Genomic DNA, 21,064 nt, shown 5'->3' with positions numbered 1-21,064 from the left:
AAGCCAGATTGTCCCCCGGGGGAGGGGGTCCATGACAAAAAGTGGGATAAGACCCCCTATTGGAAAGGGACCTCAGGCCTTAGAACTTTAATTTCTTTGTGAGATTGTTGATTGTTCAGTCATTTTCAATCGTGTCAGACTCGTCGTGACCCCATTCAGGGTTTTCTTGGCAGAAATACTGGAGTAGTTTGCCGTTTCCTTCTCCAGCTCATTTTACAGATGAGGTAACTGAGGCAAACAGGGTTAAGTGACTTGCCCAGGGTCATACATCTAGGAAGTGTCTGAAGCCAGATTTGAACTCAAAGAGATGAGTCTTCCTGACTCCAAGCCTGGCTCTCTACTCACTGTGACACCTGGCCATCCCAGGACTTAGAACTTGGAATGTCAAATTGGGAGGGGTATTAGAATACAGAATGTCAAAGCTAGGACAGGGCTCTTGGAACATTGACTCTCACAGTAGAACATAGAACATAATACATCGGAGCTGGGAGGGGCCTTAGAATGTACATTGTCAGAGCCAGGGGATAGACCCTAGCGGTAATCTTAACCAAACTCCTTATTTTTCAGATAGGGAAACTGAGGTCCGGAGGAGTGAAGTGGTTTGCCCCAGGTTATAAAACTAGTTAATATAACAGACAGGATTCAGACTCAGGCCCCTTGACTCCACACCTCTCCGAGTCTCAGTTTCTTCACTATATTCTAAGACCTAAGACTTTTTCCATCTATAAGATTCCACGTGGTGGAGGCTTGGGGCTGGCATCTCCTCCGATTCCAGTTTCTCCACCTAATCCTGGGGTTGCGTTGGCAATAGTTCTGGGCCAGCTCAGACCTGGCCTCCACCCCCTCCCTGCCTTCCTCCTCTGTGTAGCTTTGACCAAAATAGGCCCTGGAGCTGGAAAAAGGTTCCCCCCTCCTCTTCCCCCTTTCCCCCCAGGTGCCACCATAGGAGTCCAGCCCTTGGCAGCTGGCCTTAGGGTAGATTTACCGCCCTTACACACTTCTGCCGGAGGATCAGCTGCTAGCTGCCTTGCCCATCCTGGCACAGTTCCATGGGTGTGTTTGCTGCGTGGGCATTTTGACCTAAACATGGTTTTGAATGTGACCCAGAAGTGGTTTTGAATGCATGCACCTTGCGTGGGTTCATCCACCAAGATCTGGTTTTGTCTGAGAGCCTTGGGTGCATCCTGACATCACATGTTCTCCCCACCCCACCCCATCCCTTCCCTCCAGGAAATCCCTCTGGCTCTATTGCAGACCTGCGGGGAGGTGGCTAAGGGACACATTGGGAGAAGCCTTAGTCTAGGCTTCTGTTCATCTAGTGCCTTGTACTCTCACTGATCCTCAGGATCCAAAAGGAGAGATCATCCCTTATGTGTGATCTGGGGAGGGACGTGCTTTAGATCTTTTTTCTGAAGTATGAGGTTTCCCATGAAGCAAAGAATTGCCCCCTCTCCCTTCTCCCTACCCGATGGTGCCGCTTGTAAATGCTCTCACCATCCATCCGCCATACATCCATTCCTCAGACCCCTCAGGTGGGTCTGATTGCCACCCTCGTAGTAGTGAAAAACCACTACTTTGGGGTTATTTTTGCTGGGGGGGGGGTGGAAGTGGGAGAGAAGAGAGTGAGTGCTGAAATCAGCATGTAAGCTCTGGGCCAGATGGAAAGAGCCCTGGGCTGGGCGTCCTGAGTCCTGCAGCTGAGTGTCCCAGCCCTTGGGAAGGTCGGCTTCCTTCTCTGGCCTTCACTGTGGTCCCCTGTCAAATGAATTCCCTGTTAGACTGTAAGCTTCTCGAGGGCCGACACTGGCTTTCTTTTTGTTATTTGTATCCCCTATGTTAGCACAGTGCCTGACACATAGTAATCACTTAGTATTTATTGGCCACTGACTGCCGTTTGAGAGACTGGACAGAAAGGACTTCCTGGCCATGTGGGTAGAGTGGAAGAGCTTTGGACTGGCAGTATGGCCGATATTGAACCTGAGGTCGGGAAGGCCTGGGTTCAAATCCTGCCTCAGACAGGCTCTCTGAGCCTCCGTGTCCTCAGCTGTAAAATGTTAGTAGTTGTGAGAGAAATCCTTTAAAAATGAGAATTACCATCATTCCTTTAAACTGAACACTGTCAATATCCAGGGTTCTTCATGTCCTGGAAACGATTCTAGGCTCGGGTGAGATGAATGTGACCCTTGGAGGACCCTAAAAGTGAGTTTGGAGATGTGCTGGATGGGAACTTGGAAGCCATCTAGCCCAAACTGCTCATTTTACAGATGAGGAAACTGAGGCTAAGATGGGGTGTGGGGGAGGCCAGAGCTTGGGACAGGATGCCAGGCTGTCTGACTCCAAAGCCATGAGGCCCAGAGAGGGATACAATTAGCCTGGGGGCATACAACATGTATGTCTTTTTCTTTTCTGCCCAGGATCCTTCTTTATCACCCCCCTCCCCACCCCTCTATTTCTTGGTTGATTCTAACCTTTGGGAAGCTCTATCCTGCCCTCCCTCCCCCAGATTGAGACCAATCTTAGGATTAGGCATTTGCGAAGGCCTGGGTTCTAGCTCTCCTCTGTTTGGGGAAAGAAGAATTCAGGATTCTAAGTGCCCCATCTTGGGGAGATTCCACTAATGAGAGTAGTCTTAGCCCCCTCTCTGGGCCCTGATGGGGATGGACCGACAACCAATGGCAGCTCCCTTCTTGTATGCGTGGAACTTAGAACTTGGAATGCCACGCGCAGACCCTAGACCCCAGATGGCCCAGGGAGATGGCAGCCAATCAGCAGCTGAGGCAGGGGAAGGCCTTCCCCACCTCTGTTTATGAAGCAACAATTCTGGGGGCTTCGGGGGTCAGCCTGATGAGGTGCTGCTTATCTCTCCCTGGACTGCAGCAGGTGCCAGGGAAGGCCAGCTTTAATATTAATGAATTGTCTCTGGAGGTGACACCAGACCCCTGGGTTGTAGGTGAGAGGCAAAGGGTATTAGGGGGAGGGATGGAGTCTCAGCTCTGTGGTCCTGCCTCCAGGGAGCCCTCCTAGACTTGGAGGGAGAGAGTGGGGGGAGGCCCTGACTGGAACCAAAGGACCTTTGCGATGCTAGGAATTGGAAAGGGGCAGGATAGATGCCCGCCTTGGCCTGGGTCCTCATGGCCCCTCTGTCCAAGGAAGGGGGGATGGAGTAGTGGTCGACTTAGAGTTCTCTCTCCCCAGCTTCTCAGGCTTGATTTTTCCATCCCTAGGAGACTTCAGATGGTCTGGATTTCTTAGATATCACAGCTTGTACCCCTTTTCCCCTCCCCAAGACTCTCCTCCCATGACTGCTCTATCAGAGACTTCTCTCCACAGAGTCTAATGGTCTTGGAATCAGGAGCGACCTCCAGCCCTTAACTAGCTGTGTGACACTGACCACATCATTTACCTCTCTAGACCTCAGTTTCCCCATCTGTAAAATGAGGAAGGGTTGGACTCGATGACTTCCAGGGTCCTTTCTGGCTCTCCATCTATATTCCAACAATCCCAGAAAGCCCAGCTTTAGTACTTGTCACTTGTGTGCCTTAAACAAATCACTCAGTTTCCCCATCTGTAAAATGGGACTCATAATACTTTATCTACTTACCACCACCTCTTCTCCTTGTAAACCTTCAAATGTCATAGAAATGGAAGTTGGTACTCCTTAAGCCTTGACCCCTCTGTCCGGCCTGTAGGCCCTTCCCCTTGCCTGGCATACCGTAGCTGGCTGGAGCCTGTGCTGGGGCAGTTCATAGATCCTTTGGGAGACAGGGCTGGGTATAGCGTAGGTTGGGGTGGAGTCAGGACTAGCAGTTTTGTAGTGGAGAGAGGCAGGAATTCTGCTCTTGGCACTGGCTGGCCAGGTGACCTTGGCCCCTCTAAAGTGGGGCAAGCAGATTCTGGTGTGCATTTGGTAAAGGGAGTTTGCTCGTTGGGTGTACCCATGAAAACAGGTCCAGGCCCATTTATTGGGGTGCTAATCTCTTGTGCATTAGGCCCCAGCCAGCTAGTTGGGTCGTCTTGCAGGCAGGGGGCTTGAGAATAAGGCCCTAGCCACAGGGAGATGTGACGGTGGACTGGATTAGAGGAAGGAGGGGAAAGCCTTCCAGCTCTAACCATGTAGCTAACCTATTTTTCCCATCTCCCTTTGCCCAGACAGGTTCTCAGAGGTACCTGGATGAAACAGGCCTGAGCCAGGTTGAGGCAAATAGGACTTGCTGACCTCCAGCCCCACTGGCCTCGCTGCTGGTGGTGAAGGACATTCCCCACCCTCGCTCTATCACGGGAATCCTCCAGGGGATGTCCAGCTGAATGATTGCCTGAGCCCGGAGGGCCGGCTCCTGGTGACCTCTGGGCTTGTGTCCCGGCCAGGTACTGGCTCAGAGTCAGTAAAGAGGACAGCCCAGCCTGGCCCCTTCTCCCTCCTTTCGTTGTCATCGAAGCCCCCCCATTCGCCACGCTGCAGTGCGGCCCGCCAGCCCCCCGGCGCCTCCCCCCTTCCCCGCCGGGCCCTGCCCTGCCGCCCCCCTGTCCTCGGGCTCTCCAGCCCCCAGGCAGACGGCGGACAGCCATGAAGCTGCACGCGGTGATGGAGAATCTTCTGCAGCGGCAGCAGCGGGCCCGGCAGGAGATGGAGGCCCGGCAGCAGGCGCCAGAGCCGCCAGGGCCCACTGCGCCACAGGGGCCTGGTCCCAACGCAGAAGACGGTGAGCCAGAGAGCATGCGCATACAGCGGGCCCAGATGGCAGCCTTGGCAGCCATGCGAGCAGCGGCTGCCGGCCTGAGCCATGCCCCGAGCCCTGGAGGCTCAGAGGGGAGTCCGATGTCTGGCGACGAGGAGGATGAGGATGAGCTAGAAGAAGGCGAAGTGGCCTCAGTCCCTCCTGCACGGGCAGATGAGCCAGCCCAGGGGACAGAGGGCAGCCATGGGCGCTTCCAGGAGCTGGTCTCAGAAGAAGAGGAGGAGATGTAAGTCATGAGTGTGCAGGGAGGGCTTGGGAGTCAGGATAGATGTGCCACTTTTGACGAAACTCATCCACTCCCTGGATCTCAATTTGCCCATCTCTAAAATGAAGACATTAGGTTAGATGTTAGTTTTGATGTGCTGTGTCTATGGCCGTGGGGAATGGATAGCAACAGGGGCTCAGAGGACCGGGAGACTTGCCCCAGGTGAGCCAAGGTAGAGGTGCATCCCCAGAGGAGAAGAAGGCATACAACAACTTGGTTGTTGGCCCATTTTGTGGACGAGGATCATTAAGGCTCAGAAAGGACGTGGCCCCTCCTGAGCCTCCTGCCCCTACTTCCAAACCCTAATTCCTTCTGAGAGGAGCCAGGGGACTTCTTTCTGGGAAGCATTTGTGCTGTTCCCTGGATTCTCCCATTCCCACCTCTAGAAATAGAGCAGAGAGGGGGGATGCTTTCTGAGCTGGCCAACGTATCATCCCTGGTAGAGAAGGGATGGAGTCTGTTGGGTGATAGGAAGGGTTCTCCTTAGTTTTACAGAAAGAGGAGGAGGACATCTGGGTCCTGTCGCTTACTCAGCCTCTGCCCTTTTCTCTTTTTACCTAGGAAACAAAAATGGGAGGAAGAAGACTTTGAAGAAGACCCTGGGGAGGAGGAGGAGGAGGAAGAAGAGGAAGAGGAGGAGGAAGATGATTATGAGGAAGAAGAGGAGGAGCTCGGAGAGGAGGGGATAGGCCCGGCTGGCCGGGCCAGGCTGGGCACCGGCTCCCTGCTCCCTCGGAAGCCACCAGCTCCCCAGCCCTTCCTGGGGGATACATCCCGGTTGCTGGGGGGCCAGGATCGCCTGGCTCCAGGACTCACCCACCCAGGCACCTCTCAGCTCCCGCCACAGCCACAACCCCCTGACCATGGGGACTGGACGTATGAAGAACAGTTTAAACAGGTAGGACTTTGGACTCTGTATCTCCCCTGCCGTGGAGGCCGGATCGTTCTATAGGCATCTTGGAGCGGGCCCTGTGTGCAGGAGCCTTTGCCGTAGATGCGCTGATGTGCTGTGTGACTTTGTTGAATGAATGTTCCTCATGACTACTGGGTTCTTTTCTTGTAAAGTTATCCCAGGGAGAGACCCCCTTGTGGGGGAAAGCATCACCCATTCTCCCGTTTTCCCCTGTGGTTTCTCTGATCACTTCTACCCCCGGATGGACTAATCCTTTCCCCTGCCCTCCTGAATCAGTGCGTTGGGTATAGCAATGATCCCGGCCAGACTTGGCTGGTGGGGTGAATGAGTGAAGGGCCTGGGATCATGAAATGGGCAGGGGTCCCAGGAGATAAACAGAGCTTGGCACCACAGGGTTGGGCATTGGGCAGTGGGCCCAGGTCTCAGCAAGTGTACAGAATTCCTCTCCAAGGCATTTGCTAACGAGCGGAAGACTAGGCAGCTACGCACAAGGCTTTGTGCCCAGGTCTTTAGGAAGCTTAGACAGGACACCCACGGGCCCTGCCTTCATGAAGCTCATGGTCTAAGAGAACAAGATATTAGCACAGGCAGCTAGAGAACACAGTCTATGTGGAAGCGAACGGATTGTTGTTATTTTGAGTCAGAAGGGGAAAGTCATCACTGATGGGGGCTCAGAGGAACCTTCATGCCTTCAAATTTCTTATGGCCCTTACCTGACTCTCCCTGTCACATTTTGCCTTGTATCAGGTTTATTTGTAGATATCATTCCTTCCTATTAGATCACAAGTTCCTTTTTTTGCATAGTTCTATCCTTTGTACCCTCAATTAGTCAATGAACAGTTAGTAGGCACTTACTACGTGTCAGGCACTGTGCTAAGCACTGGGGATACAAAGAGAGGCAAAAGACAATCCCTGCCCTCAAGGAGTTTAATGGGGGAGACAAAGAACAAACAGATATGGACGAATAAACTACAGAGAGGCAAAACAGGAAATAATTAAGAGAGGGAAGGCACTAGGACAAGGGTGGGGAACCTGTAGCCCCATGTGGCCTCGAGGCCTCAGGTTGCCCACCCCTGCACTAGAATCAGGAGGGTTCGGGGATACCCCCTAACACACACACACATAACACTTAGAAACTTCAGGAGAATCTGTGATCTTGATGGGGATACAGATTCGCCCCATCTCATTCCATTCGATCTAGGCCCTCTTCTCATAAACCTTCCCTAGACAGTCCTCTCAGCTGGCCTTGGTTGCTCCCTCCACCATTTACATTTGATGGTCCAGGGCTCGCCTCTCTTGGCCCTCCCTCTCCATACCTGACTGGCGCACACCCTTCTCCTGCCCTGTATCACCTGGATGTCGTCTGTACACCTGTGCTCATCTTTTCACTCCATGGCCAATAGGGGACACCTAGAACTTTGGCGACTGCAACATTCTATCCACGTGTATTTATCAACTTGAAGAGGGTGGCACTTGGTTTGGGCTTTTAATGGGAGGTCGGGGGTTTGACAACAGGAAGACTTTCCAGACAGGAGACATAGGAAGGAGGCAGCAGAGTGAATTTAGGGCGTGTTGAAGGAGGCAAGCAGTCTTGTTTGTCCCGAGTGGGGAATGAGTGAAATGAGAATGACGGGGAAGGTATTAGAAAGGTTGGATTGGCGCCATACTGTAGAAGGCCTCAGATACAGGGCAGAAGAGTTTGGATTTTGCTAATCGGACAATTGAGAACCATTGAAGGCCTTTGAGGAGGAGGGGCGTGGCCAGGCCTGTGCGGAAAGATTAGTCTGGCAATGGACCAAGGGAGGACTGGAGAGGGGGAAGAGTGGATCCTTTAGAGGCTGTTGAAATGAGGGATGGTAGTGAGTATCCGGGCGAAGGTGACGACATGGAGGGACTAGAGAGATGTGGGAAATGTGGTGGAGGTGTGGTTGATAGAAATTGGTGACAGCCTTGATGTGAGAGGTGAGAGAGGACAGGGAGGCCCTCTATCCTCAGCTCCTGTGTGGAGGGAATTGAGAGCTCAGGTGCAGCCCCTGGTCCTGGGGCTTGAGGTAGGAGGTGAGGGGTCTGTTCATTGTGAAACCAGGCCGGGTTCCATGACATAACTAAGGTCCAAGCTGTAAGGGAGAGCAGCAGACAGCTAGCTGTGGGGCTGTCTGGACCCGAGCCACAGGCCAGATCCCCTTGGGTCCTGGCCCCGGGCTTATTGGGCTTTGAGGCTGCCCGTGGTTCAGACTGCAGGAGAGAGAATTGTCCTGGGTTGGAGGGCTGGGCTGTGTTATAATGAACAAAATCACAGGACATAAGGTAGTGTAGGATGGTGAAAAGAGAATGAGAGGTGGAGGCCAGAGGTCTGGGTCTAAGTTCTGGCCCCAATACTAGCTATGTCACTGTGGACCAGTCCCTCCAGCCTCAGTTTCTTCATCTGTAAAATGGAAGAAAGATTCTTCTCACAGCCTACCTCCTGTGGCTTTTGGAAAGAAAAGGAAGAACTCTAGAAATTGGAACTATAGTTACTGTTTTGTTAATAATAACAACAGGTTTTCTTAATCTTGTCTGTTGACAGGAGAGCTCCTGGGACCCCGGGACAGGGGCTGGGGGCACATGGGGTTTCCACATGAGGTTTCTTGACTAGAGGACCTCAACTGGACCCATCCCTGGGAACCCACGGAGGGAGGCTTGGCTCACTCTCAAGGCTTTACACTGGTCCATTCTGATCGTGAGGCATCGGCTGTTGTGGCTGGCTTCTGAGGGCCGTGAATGAGTTTGAGGGACGGTCCAAGACTCAGCCAGGGCCTTATAGCAAGGTCACCTTCTTTTCCTCCTCCTACTTCCTGGAAGCCCTGGGCTCTGCCAGGGACAGGACACAGTTTGTAACCTTGGACAAATCAAATGGGCCTCAGTTTCCTCCCTTGAAAAATGAAGGGGTTGGATTCGATCTTTCAATTCTGACATTTCTGTATCCTGTAAGGTATATTCAGGAGCTGGAAAAGGCTCTTCAGGGTGTCATCTCCCTTTCCCCTATCCCAGGAATGGGGAAGGCAAGGGCTGGAGGTGGCACGGGCCTCGGCCAAGTTGCTTGTTGAGCCCTTGGGAGATCTCGAGTTCCTTGGCACGGGGGTCAGGGGGAAGCGGCACCCCGGCTCCAGCGTTCAGTCTGCCACCAGTTCCCTGCAGTTCAGAGAGACTTGAGGAAGCTGGAGCCATCAGCTCTGTGTTAACAGGAGGAAACTGCCCTTTTCTCTGAAGGGGCTCCGGGGAGGTCGGCTAGAGCTGCTTTGATGTGTGTTTAAGTCCATTTAAACACCGACGAGGCTGTCGGAGGGGGTTGGAGGAGGGGGCAGTAAAGGCTAAGGGTGGGGGTTGTGGCTGAGCAGCCCCAGATGGAAACCAGACAGAAGGAGGGGGGAGTGGCCGCTGAGCTGGGAATTGAGGGCTTCCTCATGTTCTTATTTTTGTCCCCTCCTTCCCTGGGTTTGCGTGAGACACAGCCGGAAAGGAGAGGCAAATGGAGACCCAGGGGCTCCCGAGCATCCTGGTGGGAATGAAAAACTCCTGGATCTGGAGTTCTCGATCTGAAGCTTCCTGGCTGGGTGACTTTGGAGAAATCACCTATCTCTCTGAGCCTTGGTTTCCCCGTCTTTAAATGGAGATGATCACCTAGCTCAGAGTTTTGGAGCTAGAAGAGACCTCAGAAATTACCCAATTCCCCCGCACCCACCCCACCTCCTCATTTTATAGAACTGGGGCCCAGAGAGGGAAAGAAACCTGCCCTGGGTCACAGAGGATGTTCGAGTGGCAGAGCTGAGATGGGAACCCAGCTTGTCTGCCCTCTCTGCTGCACCCTGTTTGCACTCTCTCCCTCTCAGATTGCTGGAACTGAGGGAAATTGCTTTGGGTGGTTTTCTTTTTGCTTGTTTTTAAAATTTATTTTATTTATTTAAGGCAAGTTGCTTTGTAAGCCCTAGCATGTCAGGGGAAGGGGGAGCTAGGATGATCCTTGTGAAGGAGGGGGGTGCCCAGGCACGGAGTGTGGGCTAACCCAGGTGTCACAAACAGGGATTAACCCTCCTTGGATGTGCAGCCTCACAGTTTGGAGGGTACCTGATAACAGAATAATATTAATAACAACAGTGGCTAGAATTTATACAGCTCCTACCATCAGGCACAGGGCTAAGTGCTTTACAAATATTCAAGTCCGGTTTAACACAAATATAACTATAATATTGCCTATGTATTATGTAACAGTATAGTTCAATTCAAATATAACATAAATATTCAGATATTATCTCCTGTGATCCTCAACAATGATCCTGGGGGGTAGGTGCTATTAGGATCCCTGTTTTACAATGGAGGAAACTGAGGCCAGTGACTTGCCCAAGGTCACCCAGCTTGAAATCCCAGTTTGCAGATGGGGATATAGAGGCCTAGAGAAGAGGAAGAGTCTTGCTCAAGCTTCTGTGGTGAACCAGTGGCAGACCAAGGGCTGGCTAGTTTAGGGAGGGCTGCTTTTGGTCAGTTGCTCCTTGACGAGGAGGCCCTCACCTCCGTCAGGTACTTTACAGTTTACAGTTCACTCTAATAGCCTTCTTTCCTCTGAGCCTCACAACACACTTCCCAGAAGTCACCAGGGCAGGGAGTTGTCCCCACTCCCATTTCCCAGATGGGAAAACTGAGAACCAGAACAATTAAGTGATTTGGCCTAGGCTCCAGGGTTCTTTTATCGGTCATTTTCTCCTGGGAAGTTAAAAAAAAATGCAGGCCCATCTTTCCCTTGATGAGGGCATTTGCTTGTATTTATACATGGATGTGTGTCCGTGTGTCAGGTTCTGACTCCATGCCAAGCCTGTGGGTTAGCTGGGATTGAAAACAACCTGGGGTGAGCCAGGCCCAGGGCTTCCAGAAAGGGCTGGCGAAGCCCTCCCTCCTCTCTGGCCTCTCTGTCACCATCCCTCCTATCCTGGGAAGGGGTCCTCCAAGTTCATGGATCTTAGTATGTACCTCCAGGAGGCCACCAAAGGGATTCCATTGTTGGAAGGGCACTGGCAGGAAGGAGGGAGAGGAAGGGGGCAGGGCCTTGTTGGCCCCCAAGGGCCATTCAGAAGACATAGCGCATGAATGGACAAAATGATGGTTCCAAAAAATCCCACTTTTAGCTCCACGAGGGCAGGGAGCAGTCCTTCGCTACACTGTGCCAGCACACAGCACAGTGCTTTGTACGCAGTAAGAAGGTAATATGTGTTTTGCTGATTTTTTGGAAAAGCTCTTAGAACATGGAATGTCAGAGCTGGGAGGGCTCTTAGAACAGAGAGTGTCAGAACTGGGAGGACCCTTGGGACACAGAATGTGAGAACTGGGAAGGCCCTCAGAACAGGGAACGTCAGAGCTGGGATGCCCTTAGGATACAAGTCAAAGCTGGGGGGTAGGAGATTCGGTGGGCCTTAGAACATAGTATCAGAATTGGGAGGACCCTTAGGATACATACTGTCAGAGCTGGGAGGGGTCTTAGAACCTAGGATGTCAGAGCTGGGAGGGCACTTAGAACAGAGAATGTCAGAGCTGGAAGGGCTCTAAGAATCCAGAATGTCTGATGTGGAAGGGCCCTTAGAACCCAGAATGTCAGAGCTGGGAGGGCCCTTAGAACACAGGATGTCAGGGCTGGGAGGGCTCTCAGAACACAAAAGGTCAGAACTGGGAGGGGTCTTAGAACCCAGAATGTCAGAGCTGGGAGGGCCCTTAAGACACAGAATGTCAGAGTATCAGAACTGGGAAGGGACCATAGAACCTAGAACCTAGACTATCAGAGCTGAGAGGAAGCTTAGAACACAATATCAGAGCTTGGAGAGGCCTTAAAACCTGGAATATGGAATGAAAGGAATCAGAGTCTTAGAATGTCAGGGCTAGGAAGGACCCTAGAATATACAGCGTAGAGTGTCTGACCTGGAAGGGATTTTAGAGACTGTTGTATCACCCCACCATCCCCTCCCACCATCATTTTACAGAGGAACCTATGGCCAGAGGGAAGGAACTCATCCAGAATCTAGGAACTAGTCCGGTACTAAGACAAGTCCTCGTGGCCCTTCTTTACTCCTGTGGCTCTCTTCCTCCTCTATCACCCCTTTTCCCCCAGGCTGCCTCATGCTTCTTTAAAAGCAAAGGAAGGGGAGCTGGACCCCCTGGAGGAGCAGATATTGTCCATCCGTTAGGGAGGGAAGCAAAACTTTGGTGTCCTGTTCACTGTCCCACCATCACCATCCCTCCCACCCACATCCACTCGCTGGCTGCCTTCAGTCTGTGGAGATTTGGGGAGGGAGATGCAGGGGAAAAGGACCCTGAGGAACTGCCTGATGTCAGGATTGTCAGTGTGATTGCCAGAACTGCATGGGGGTGGCGGAGAAGAATTTGACACATGGTGGAGAAAAATCCTAATTCCACTCATTGGCTCTCAGTCAGCGCTCAGTAAATACCTACTGTGCGCAGGGCGGCTGGGCATAGGGGATGTGTTGGTGCCTGTGGTTGTGGGGCTCAGTTTCCCGTCTGTAAAATGGTTTATGTCTGAGGCTGGATTTGAACTTGGGTCTTTCTCACTCTGAGTCCAGTGTTCTAACCACTGCACCACCTCCCCACCTCCCTGTACTTACTATGTGCTAGGCCCTGGGAATACAAAGATAAAATAGAAAACAGTGGCTGTCCTTAAGGAGCTTCCATTCCATTGGCCTGGAAGCTCTTACAGCCTTTGTAAAATGAGGGCCTCTTTGCCTTTCATGGATTCACAGAGGTCTGGCTGTGATTCCCAGCAGCCAGGCAAGTCACTTAATAAACATTTATTAAGCCCTCATTATGTGTCTGCAGCTGTGCTAAGGCCCGGTTACCCATTACTCACTGCTACCCCAAGACCCCACGATGCCCACCCCAAGCCCCTGCACCATTGCTAATAATCCCCCTGCTCTCCCCTGGTCTCTCTTCCTGGGCTGAGGATTTTGGGGAAGGGATAAGGAACAACCAAAGATATGCAGGAAGGGGCCCTGAGGGAGCAGAGGCCCAGGGCTCATGATAAGGCTGGGGCAGGTCCAGCAGTGACTAAGGCCTTCCCTCCATAGCTTTCTGATAGCTCCTAGAGCTGATGAGGCCTCAGGAATGAGAAGATTGGGGTGGAAGGAAGAGGAGGAACCCTGGATTGGGGGGCGGGGTATGACAGTCAGGCGTTGGCCACTTTGAAGAAGGGTCAGGACACCTGAGTTGTTGTCCTGGTTGTGGTCCTGGGCAGCCCTGGGCAAATCACTTATGCATTCTGGGCCTCGGTTTCCCAACCTGTCAGATGAGGCATTTGAAGTCAGAAGACCTGGGTTTGAATCTTGACTCTGCTGTTTTCTTATCTATTTGACTTTGGGTAAGTCACTTCCCTTTCCTGGGCCTACTCAGTGTCAAGGTCAGTTCTAACTCCAAAGTCCTAAGGTCTATGGCCAGAGTTTGAGACCCTTGCTGTATTTGCTCCGGGGTGATGACCTTGATCAAATTCCTTCACCTCCCTCAGCCTCAGCGTACATCTGTAAAATGAGGCCAGTACCCACACAATCTTCCTTATGGGGCTACTGGAACAAAAATGCTAGAGAATTAGTAGATCGTTACTATTATTAATCATTATTATCATTCAAGGTCCCTTCTTACCTTCACATTCTGTGGGTCAGTGCAGTTCCTGTCTAATTTGTATCTGGGCTGACAGGAGGTTGAGCAGGTGGGTGCTGGCGCAGACTCCTGTTGCCCTTGACTGGCACCTGCTACCAGACTGGGACAGCTGAGGTCAATAGCCTGATGGCCATTCTGGACCCAAAGTCAATTCTGGCTGCCAGCCGGCCCCCATCCCTGCAGGAAGACCAGAGTGGAAAACCCCCAGCAGTCAGCTTGGCCCAGAGCTCTTCCTCCAGGGATAAGGGCTTGGCTCCAAGTCCTGCTTAGGCCTTCTCCCTTACCTGCTGTGAAACTCCTCCTGAGCAGGGAAGGCTGTGGCCATGTGGGAGGGGGCAGTTTCTAGGGGGCATCGATTGGGGGCGGGGAGTGGGAAGGGTCAGTAGGACAGTGTCTTCTTCAATTAGACAAGCATTTGTATCTGCCCGTGACTTAATATGGAAATATGTTTTACATGATTGCCCAGAGGAAAGGAAAAAACTTGGAGATCAAAATTTTTAAAAAATGAATGTTAAAAATTGTCTTTATATGTTATTGGGGAAAAATACTATTAAACAAATTTGCATCTGTCTACATCCGCTGCATTCAGCCACTGACTCCCTGGTGACCTCTGTAAGGAGAGCTGGAGCTTTGGACTTGGAATAAGGGAGGCCTTACTAGCTGTGTGACCCTGGGCAAGTCATAGAACCTGTTTGTCTCAGTTTCCTCAGCTGTAAGACGAGGATGAGTAACGTCTACCTGGAGGGTTTTTGTGAGGATCAGTAAGATAACATGTGGAAAGTGCTTTGCGGACCTGAGAAGGCTATATAAGTAGTGATGGTGTCATACACCCCTTTAGCAGTCTGGTCAGAGTAATATCCTTAAATGCATGACACAAAATACAGAGGATTGCAAAGAAAACCAGTTATACAACTATTGAAACATCAGAAAGTCAAGTTCACAGCCTCCGGACTGAGAACCCTGGTCGTTTTCTTTGGAGAGGGGCCCAGGATTTGAGCCTGGGGCACCTTGAACAAGTGACTTGACCTCTCTGGGCTTGGCTTGGTTCATCTATAAAATGAGAAGAATCTGAGGAGATGTTGTTTAAGGACCCTCCCACCTCTTCAATGGATGATCCTAAGATTTAGGATGCTATGCCAGAAGCTTCCTAGTCCACCCCCTCATTTTATACAGAAGGCAGCCCAGGGTTGGGGGGGAGGGGGGGTTGGTGACGTGACTTACCCAAGGTCACACGGTATCTGCGGTAAGAGTTGGGATATTTACTGGGCTGCTCTGTGTGCCCCACCCAGGGCCAGGCCACACTGGAAGGGAATATGTTATTTGCACAATATTTGCTCACAGTCTGGCTGGTAAGACAGCATTCACACCCACAGGATAGCTAGAGAACAGGGCAGGGCAAGACAGAATTAACTTCTGGGTCATTTGGTGCACGTGAGCGGTGAGAAAGGGGAGTCAGAGCAGGGTCACGGAGGGCCCTCTCCAGCCATGGGTCCCACAGATCAGGTGGGTTTGCAGAGGACCAGGGAGAAGGATTCCAGGGGCTGGGGCATAGCAGTGCTGTTTCTTCTTCCCTATCTGGGATGTAGGGAAGGAGCTCTGGCTTGGGAGCCAGAACACCTGGGTTCTGGTGCCACCAGCTTCACTCCCTATGGGATCTTCCCTTTTGCTGTCAGGAACTCAGTTTCTTAATCTGCAAGATGGGGGTGGGGGAAGGGGTTGTACTAGATGATCTCTAAAGGCCCTCCCAGCTCTGACATTCTCTGTCCTAAGGGCCCTCCTAGCCCTGACATTCTGGCTTCTAGAGACTCTCTCTAGCTCTGACATTCTGGGTTCTAAGGGCCCTCCTAGTTCTGACATCCTGGGCTCTAAGGGCCCTCCCAGTCCTGACATTCTCTGTTCTAGGCAACTTCTCAATTCTGACTTGTGCCCCTCTGCCCTCAGATCGAGGGCCCCTGATAAACAACAGTAGCAGGTAAATTTGGGGTGAAGGTCCCTCCCTCTTCCTCAGGAGTGTCTGCCTCCACCTGCGGCTTTCTCGGTCTTGCTCAGCTGGGGCCAGGTGGTGGACCTCTTTAGTTATTGATGGGAACCGAGAGGTTCCTGGCCAGGCCACTGACAGGAGGGCCAGAGCAGGTGGGGCCACTTGAGTGAAGGCCCAGGATTCCCGATTCCTATTTTGAGCTTCTCCAGAAGCCCCAGCTTTCAAGTCGGCCCTGAGCTCATCACTTCCTCCTTCTGATAGGGTCAGAAGAGGCCTCTGTTTCCCCCTCTTAATTACTCTTCTAAGGGGCCTCTCCATAGTGACTGTGAACTCAGATCAGAAAGTGCTTTGAGATCCCTTTCAGGAAGAGGGGGCTTAGAGCCATAAAAAATACAAGAGGCATTTTAGGGACTGAGTCACCTGGGGTAAGAAGGCTGAACCTCTCTACTTCAAAAGCCTAGAACAGTCATTGAATGTCAGAGCTGGGAAGGCCTTTCCCTGCCTTTCCCACCCCTCCTCTCCCTCCTCTCCCACAGGGGAACTGAGGCAGATGCCCTCACTTCTAGTCCCACCTTGGCTACTTCGTGTCCACTTCCCTCTATGGGCCTCAGTTTCCTCAACAGTAAAGTGATCTCTCAGGTCCCTCCGAGCTCCAGTACTTTGTTTTAAGATCCTTCCCAGCTTTCTCGTTCAGTTTTCTATGAGCCTTCCCAGCGTGGACACTCTGTTCTGAAGGGCTTGTCCAGCTCTGACATTCTGGGTTCTAAGGGCCCTCCCAGCTCTGACTTTCTGGAACCTAAGGCCATTAATAGCCTTGACATTCCGGGTTCTAAGGTCTTCCAAACTCTGACATCCTGTGTTCTAAGGGCCCTCCCAGCTCTGACTTTCTGTGTTCTAAGGGCCCTCCTAGTCCTGACATCCTGGGTTCTAAGGGCCCTCACAGCCCTAAGGTTCTCTGTTCTAAGGGCTTTCTCAGCTCTGACATTCTCTGTTCTATGCATGTTTCTTCCTTCTTCACTCCTTCCCCTACTACCTACCACAAGCTCAGGGAATTGGAGTCCCAGAGTGGCTGAGTTGGTTCACAGAGCTATTCGGAGGGAGAACCCTGGGCCCCCAGTCCCAGTTCCTCATTGGGCCTTTTCTCTTTTCTAGCTCCATCCCCCCTCCTGCCCTGTTCAGCTGACCCCTGCTGTGGCTCACATCCAGTTGATTGAAGAACCCCGGGGGTGCTGCCAGCTTTTTGCCACCCTTGGGCATGGGGTGTGGGGGTGAGGGCTTTAGCCTCTCTTTATTGATCCCTCTCTCCCCAGGACCAGGTTCTCACTGCTTGCTGGGCCTCCAGCGAGGATGCCCCTGCCCTCTGTGCCTGGTGGCCTCCTGCCAGAGCCCTCTGTAAAGGTTGGCACCATGCCTGCTTCCCCCCCCCCCCCCATCGGACTTTCTGTCTGTCCCTTTGTCTTTTCTTGATGTCCATGCAACCCTATTCCTTTTCTCTTCATCTCTGACTCTTTCTGGAAGGCACCCAGGTGGGCAGGAGGTTGGATTGAAATGCAAGTGGGTGTGAATACTTCCATGCCTGCCCCAGGGGACACTTTCTTCCCAGGCCTGCAGTGGGTCTGGCTGCAGGCTGAGTCAGTGCAGGAAGAAGCTGGGGCCTGACTGCCCGCCCTGCATCGCCTGGCTCAAGCCCTCCCCAAGGTTACTGTGTCACCCGCCGCCACGCTGGCCTCTGGCCGACTCCCTTGGGGCCTATGCCAACCAGCCCTGGCCCCTCCCCACTCTTTCTAATAACAGAATGCCACTGCCGCCACCACTTGGGATCAGCCCGTGGCCCAGCAGGCAGAGCACTGGGGTGGTACCTTCATCCCAGCCTGGGCAGGGGGTGGGGTGCCTTCATTCTCCAGAGAGGGAAACCCAGGGGCCAGAGAACCCCAGCCTGGCTGCTTGGATGCAACGGTCCTCCTCCTGAGGACCATGGCTCTCTGGATGGGTCATGCTGAGGTCTGCCCTGTGGGCAGCAATGTGTTGGGGCTATTGGCTTAAGCTAGGGTGCCCAGAAAGAAGTCAGACACTTCAGAGAATACAAGGCTTAGACTTACTCTGAGGTGTTTGTGTGTGTGTGTGTGTGTGTGTGTGTGTGTGTGTGCGCGCGCGCGCGCGCGCGCGAGCGCACACGCGTGCACGTGTGGCCTCGCCTTTAGGTTGTGGCGTGTGCTCGTTGGTATCTGTATGTGTGCCTGTGTGCGGGCATGCCTGTGTACATGTGTGTATCAGAATGCCTTTATATGTGTATGTCAGTAATTGGGCCTGTGTATGTGCGTGTATGTGTGTGTGTGTGTGTGTGTATGTGTGTGTGTGGTATCCAAGTACACAAAGGTATGTTTCTGCAGGCACACCTGCACTGTCTCTGTACACTGTACTCAGTTCCAAGCCCCTCATTTTCCAAATGGGGAAACTGACTCCCAAAAGAGATTAAGGACTTTTCCCAGGTCAGATAACTCGGGTCTCCTGACACGCATCCTCGAAAGCTTCTTGTCTCTGGGTGTGCCTGGACGTGCCTGAACAGACCTGTCTGCGGGCACAGCCGTGGGTGTCTGCACGTGTAGCTGGGTTCTCAGGATGCTTCTGGGCACCTAGCCCCCTGGCTGTTCCTCGGCATGTACAGCTTGTCTCTGTGTATACCTGCATCTTTGGGGACGTGCTTGTGTGGGTCTTCGTGCCCCCGTCTCCCGGCCCCTGAGTGCACCTGTAGGCCTCGTGTGCACCTGGCTGTGTGTTTTCTACCCTCCACTAAAGAAACAATTGGCCTCTGATGATAATTTGATTCTAATTATAATTTCTCCTCTACCACGAGACCAAAGTTTATGATGAAATCTGTTAACCATTAGCCATAACGAACGCAGGTTTGTTTGGAAAATCGAGTCCCGCCAGTAAATGATTTTGCATCGGATTTGGGCTTCAGGACAGATTAACCCAGCCGTCCTTTGTCACGGTCCCCGCCTCCTCCCCCAGCCCTGTGACCTTTAGAAAATAAAACAGGAAAGCTTACAGACTCTGGGGCAGCTGTTGGGCCTGAACTCCCGGGATGGGGTCGCAGAAAGCAATGGGCATTGACCCAGGCACCCAGGTGGGAACAGCCTCCCCCCACTCCTGGGAAGGGCATCCATCTTGGCACCCAAAGCACGGGGAGACTCCCTTGTCTCAGATGCAGGGATGCCCTCATGGTACAGAGGAGAGGGCAGGAGATTTGGAACTTGGTTCAGAGCCTGGCTTGGCTGCCTGGGCAAGTCTCACTTCTGTGCCTCAGTTTCTTCTTCTAGAAAATGGGAGTGATCCAAGTGATTCTATGCCAACCAGCCCTGGCCCCAGGGTCTCAGAGTAGGGAGGAAGCATGCTGGGGTGTTGGTAGCAGAGCTAGAGGTAGGCAGGCTAGTGCTTGGGAGGGCAGAAGAGCTATAGAATCAAATCCCAGAGAAGGCCCCTTATTTGGTGGGAAGGACCCTTGGCTGGGAGTCGGCAGTCCTGGGTTCTCATCCTGGTTCAGCCATAGATTATCTGTAAAAATGAGAGGGTTGGCTTAGGTGATCTCTGAATTTCTGTGGCTTGGATTTTGACTTGCAGTGTGACTGTGGGTAAGTGTCTGTGTTCTCTGGTCCTCCATTTCATCTGGTAGGTTGGACACTATAGTGTGTTCTCTTGAGGCCTGTCCAGTTCTAAGAATTCTGTCTTTCATTCTAACTTTCTGAGTAACCCTTGGGTCAGTCATTAACATCTCTGATCTTCATAGGGGGAGATGGAATAGATTTTCTCAAAGGTTTCCTTGCCAGCCCTGGAGTCCTAGGCCCTGTTGAAAGGACCTTGGACAAGGCGCCCTGGGAGACCTCTGCTTATTGACCCCAGGGTCCTTTCCACTGCCCTTTGATACTCAGAGAGACCCAGCAGGTCTGAGAGTCCTGTGATGGGTAACCAGGGAGAGGGTTACAGGGAGATCAACGACCTGGGACAATCTGGAGGCAGATGGCGTGGAAACTGAGAGCCTCTTTCTGGTGGGTGAGGGTGGTACATGTGGGATAGAGCCAGTGAGATTGTGTGTGTGTGTGTGTGTGTGTCCATATACATCCACACACACGTGTGCATTCTCTGTGATTGACCCGACACGTGGGGGGCTCCCCCCTCCCCATATGTGCCCCAATGGCAGGAGGAGGGGCCCCTAGTCATCCATTTCTCTTTCTCTGGGGCCTTGCAGACAGAGGACAATTGAGGGTCATGGGGTTAAATGGTAACTAATGTGGCCATTGAAAGTGGCCTCCAAGCTGGAGTCATAGGGCGTTGAGGGGGGTGGGGCTTGAAGCCCTAGGGGCTGAGGGGCCCCTTCTCCTCCCTACCCTCCCACCAGCTCTGCTTTTGAGTTTGGACCCTGGGCTCAGGGGCAGCCAGTGGTCTGACCCTGGGAGGCCCCAGAGCTGAAGGCCTAGTGGGGAGAGTCCAATGGGGCAGAATGAAAACTGGGTCCTGTTGCCCGTCCCAGGGAAGAATAGCAGGCTTTGTAAACCCTTAGATGCCTTGAGTGAAGTCAACTGTCACCCCCCCATGGAGAAACTGAGGCACAGAGCTTCATGAGTATTGGGGGAGCTGCAGAAGTGTTTTGAGGGGGAACATTCAAAGGCTGTCTGGTCCAACCCCCTCATTTTACACAGGAGGCCTGGGGAGATTGTGACTGCCCAGGGTTAGCCGGGTAGTTAGTGTCGTAGGCAGAATTTGAACCCAGGTCTTTGGGTTCCGGAGGCAGAGCTCTTTTTGTATGACATGGTGAGAGCCCTAGACTCTGAGCCATATAAGTTCTCCTCCCTCTTCTTCCCCTTTTATGACTCAGCTTCCTTATGTGTAAAAAATTAGGACAATAGTACCTGCCCCCCTGACCTCACAAGGGCCATTTGCAAACTGTAAAGAAGCTATGGAAGCATGCTGCCTTATTCCCTCCTCCTAGTCTGTCAGGGGAGGAAGGGTGGGGGTCTTCAAGGGCAATCCATAGCCCCCAGCACAGGGCACACCGTGCCTGGGATGGTTCATGAACTGAGAAATCCTCAGTGTCAGAGCCACCGAGGACCAGGGGATTTCTGAATCCACGACGGGATCTATCAACAGATATTTATGGGATCATAGAGTTGGAAGCTTACTAAAAGGTTACAAGATCCTGAAACTGAGGCACAGAGAAATTACGTGATCTATCCAAAGTCCCACAGCTAGTGAGGATTTAAGGGCAGGATTTGAATCTGGGTCTTCCAGAATCTCAAGTCCAGTATCCTGTCCCCTACACATTCAGAAAGGCCACTTTCCATGGGTTTCTCTGTATCCTGCCAGGGCCCAGCTCAGCTGACTGTGAAGAAGACAGAAAAAACAGATGGGGATGTTGGGGAGTTTAGATTCACACATAAAACTGCAGAGAATCTAACATAACCTCCCACCTGTCTCGGTTTCCTCAT

General features: G+C 52.4%; 1 protein-coding gene across 2 annotated transcripts in view; it reads left to right on the top strand.

Annotated features, from left to right (window-relative positions):
• ARID3A (AT-rich interaction domain 3A) overlaps positions 1-21,064 on the top strand; it is a 78,719-nt gene that overhangs the window by 6,322 nt on the left and 51,333 nt on the right. The window contains exons 2-3 of one of the 2 annotated variants that reach the window (XM_036736342.1): positions 4,154-4,962; positions 5,563-5,899. In XM_036736342.1, coding sequence (XP_036592237.1) covers positions 4,565-4,962; positions 5,563-5,899 — 735 coding nt within the window. In that variant the 5' untranslated portion in view covers positions 4,154-4,564. Of the gene's footprint in view, positions 1-4,149; positions 4,963-5,562; positions 5,900-21,064 lie in introns of both variants that reach the window. The other variant, XM_036736336.1, reaches the window with a different exon arrangement.

This window comes from Trichosurus vulpecula, chromosome 1, assembly GCF_011100635.1.
Source record: "Trichosurus vulpecula isolate mTriVul1 chromosome 1, mTriVul1.pri, whole genome shotgun sequence".
Taxonomy (NCBI): domain Eukaryota; kingdom Metazoa; phylum Chordata; class Mammalia; order Diprotodontia; family Phalangeridae; genus Trichosurus; species Trichosurus vulpecula.
This window is presented reverse-complemented; position numbering and strand designations above follow the sequence as displayed.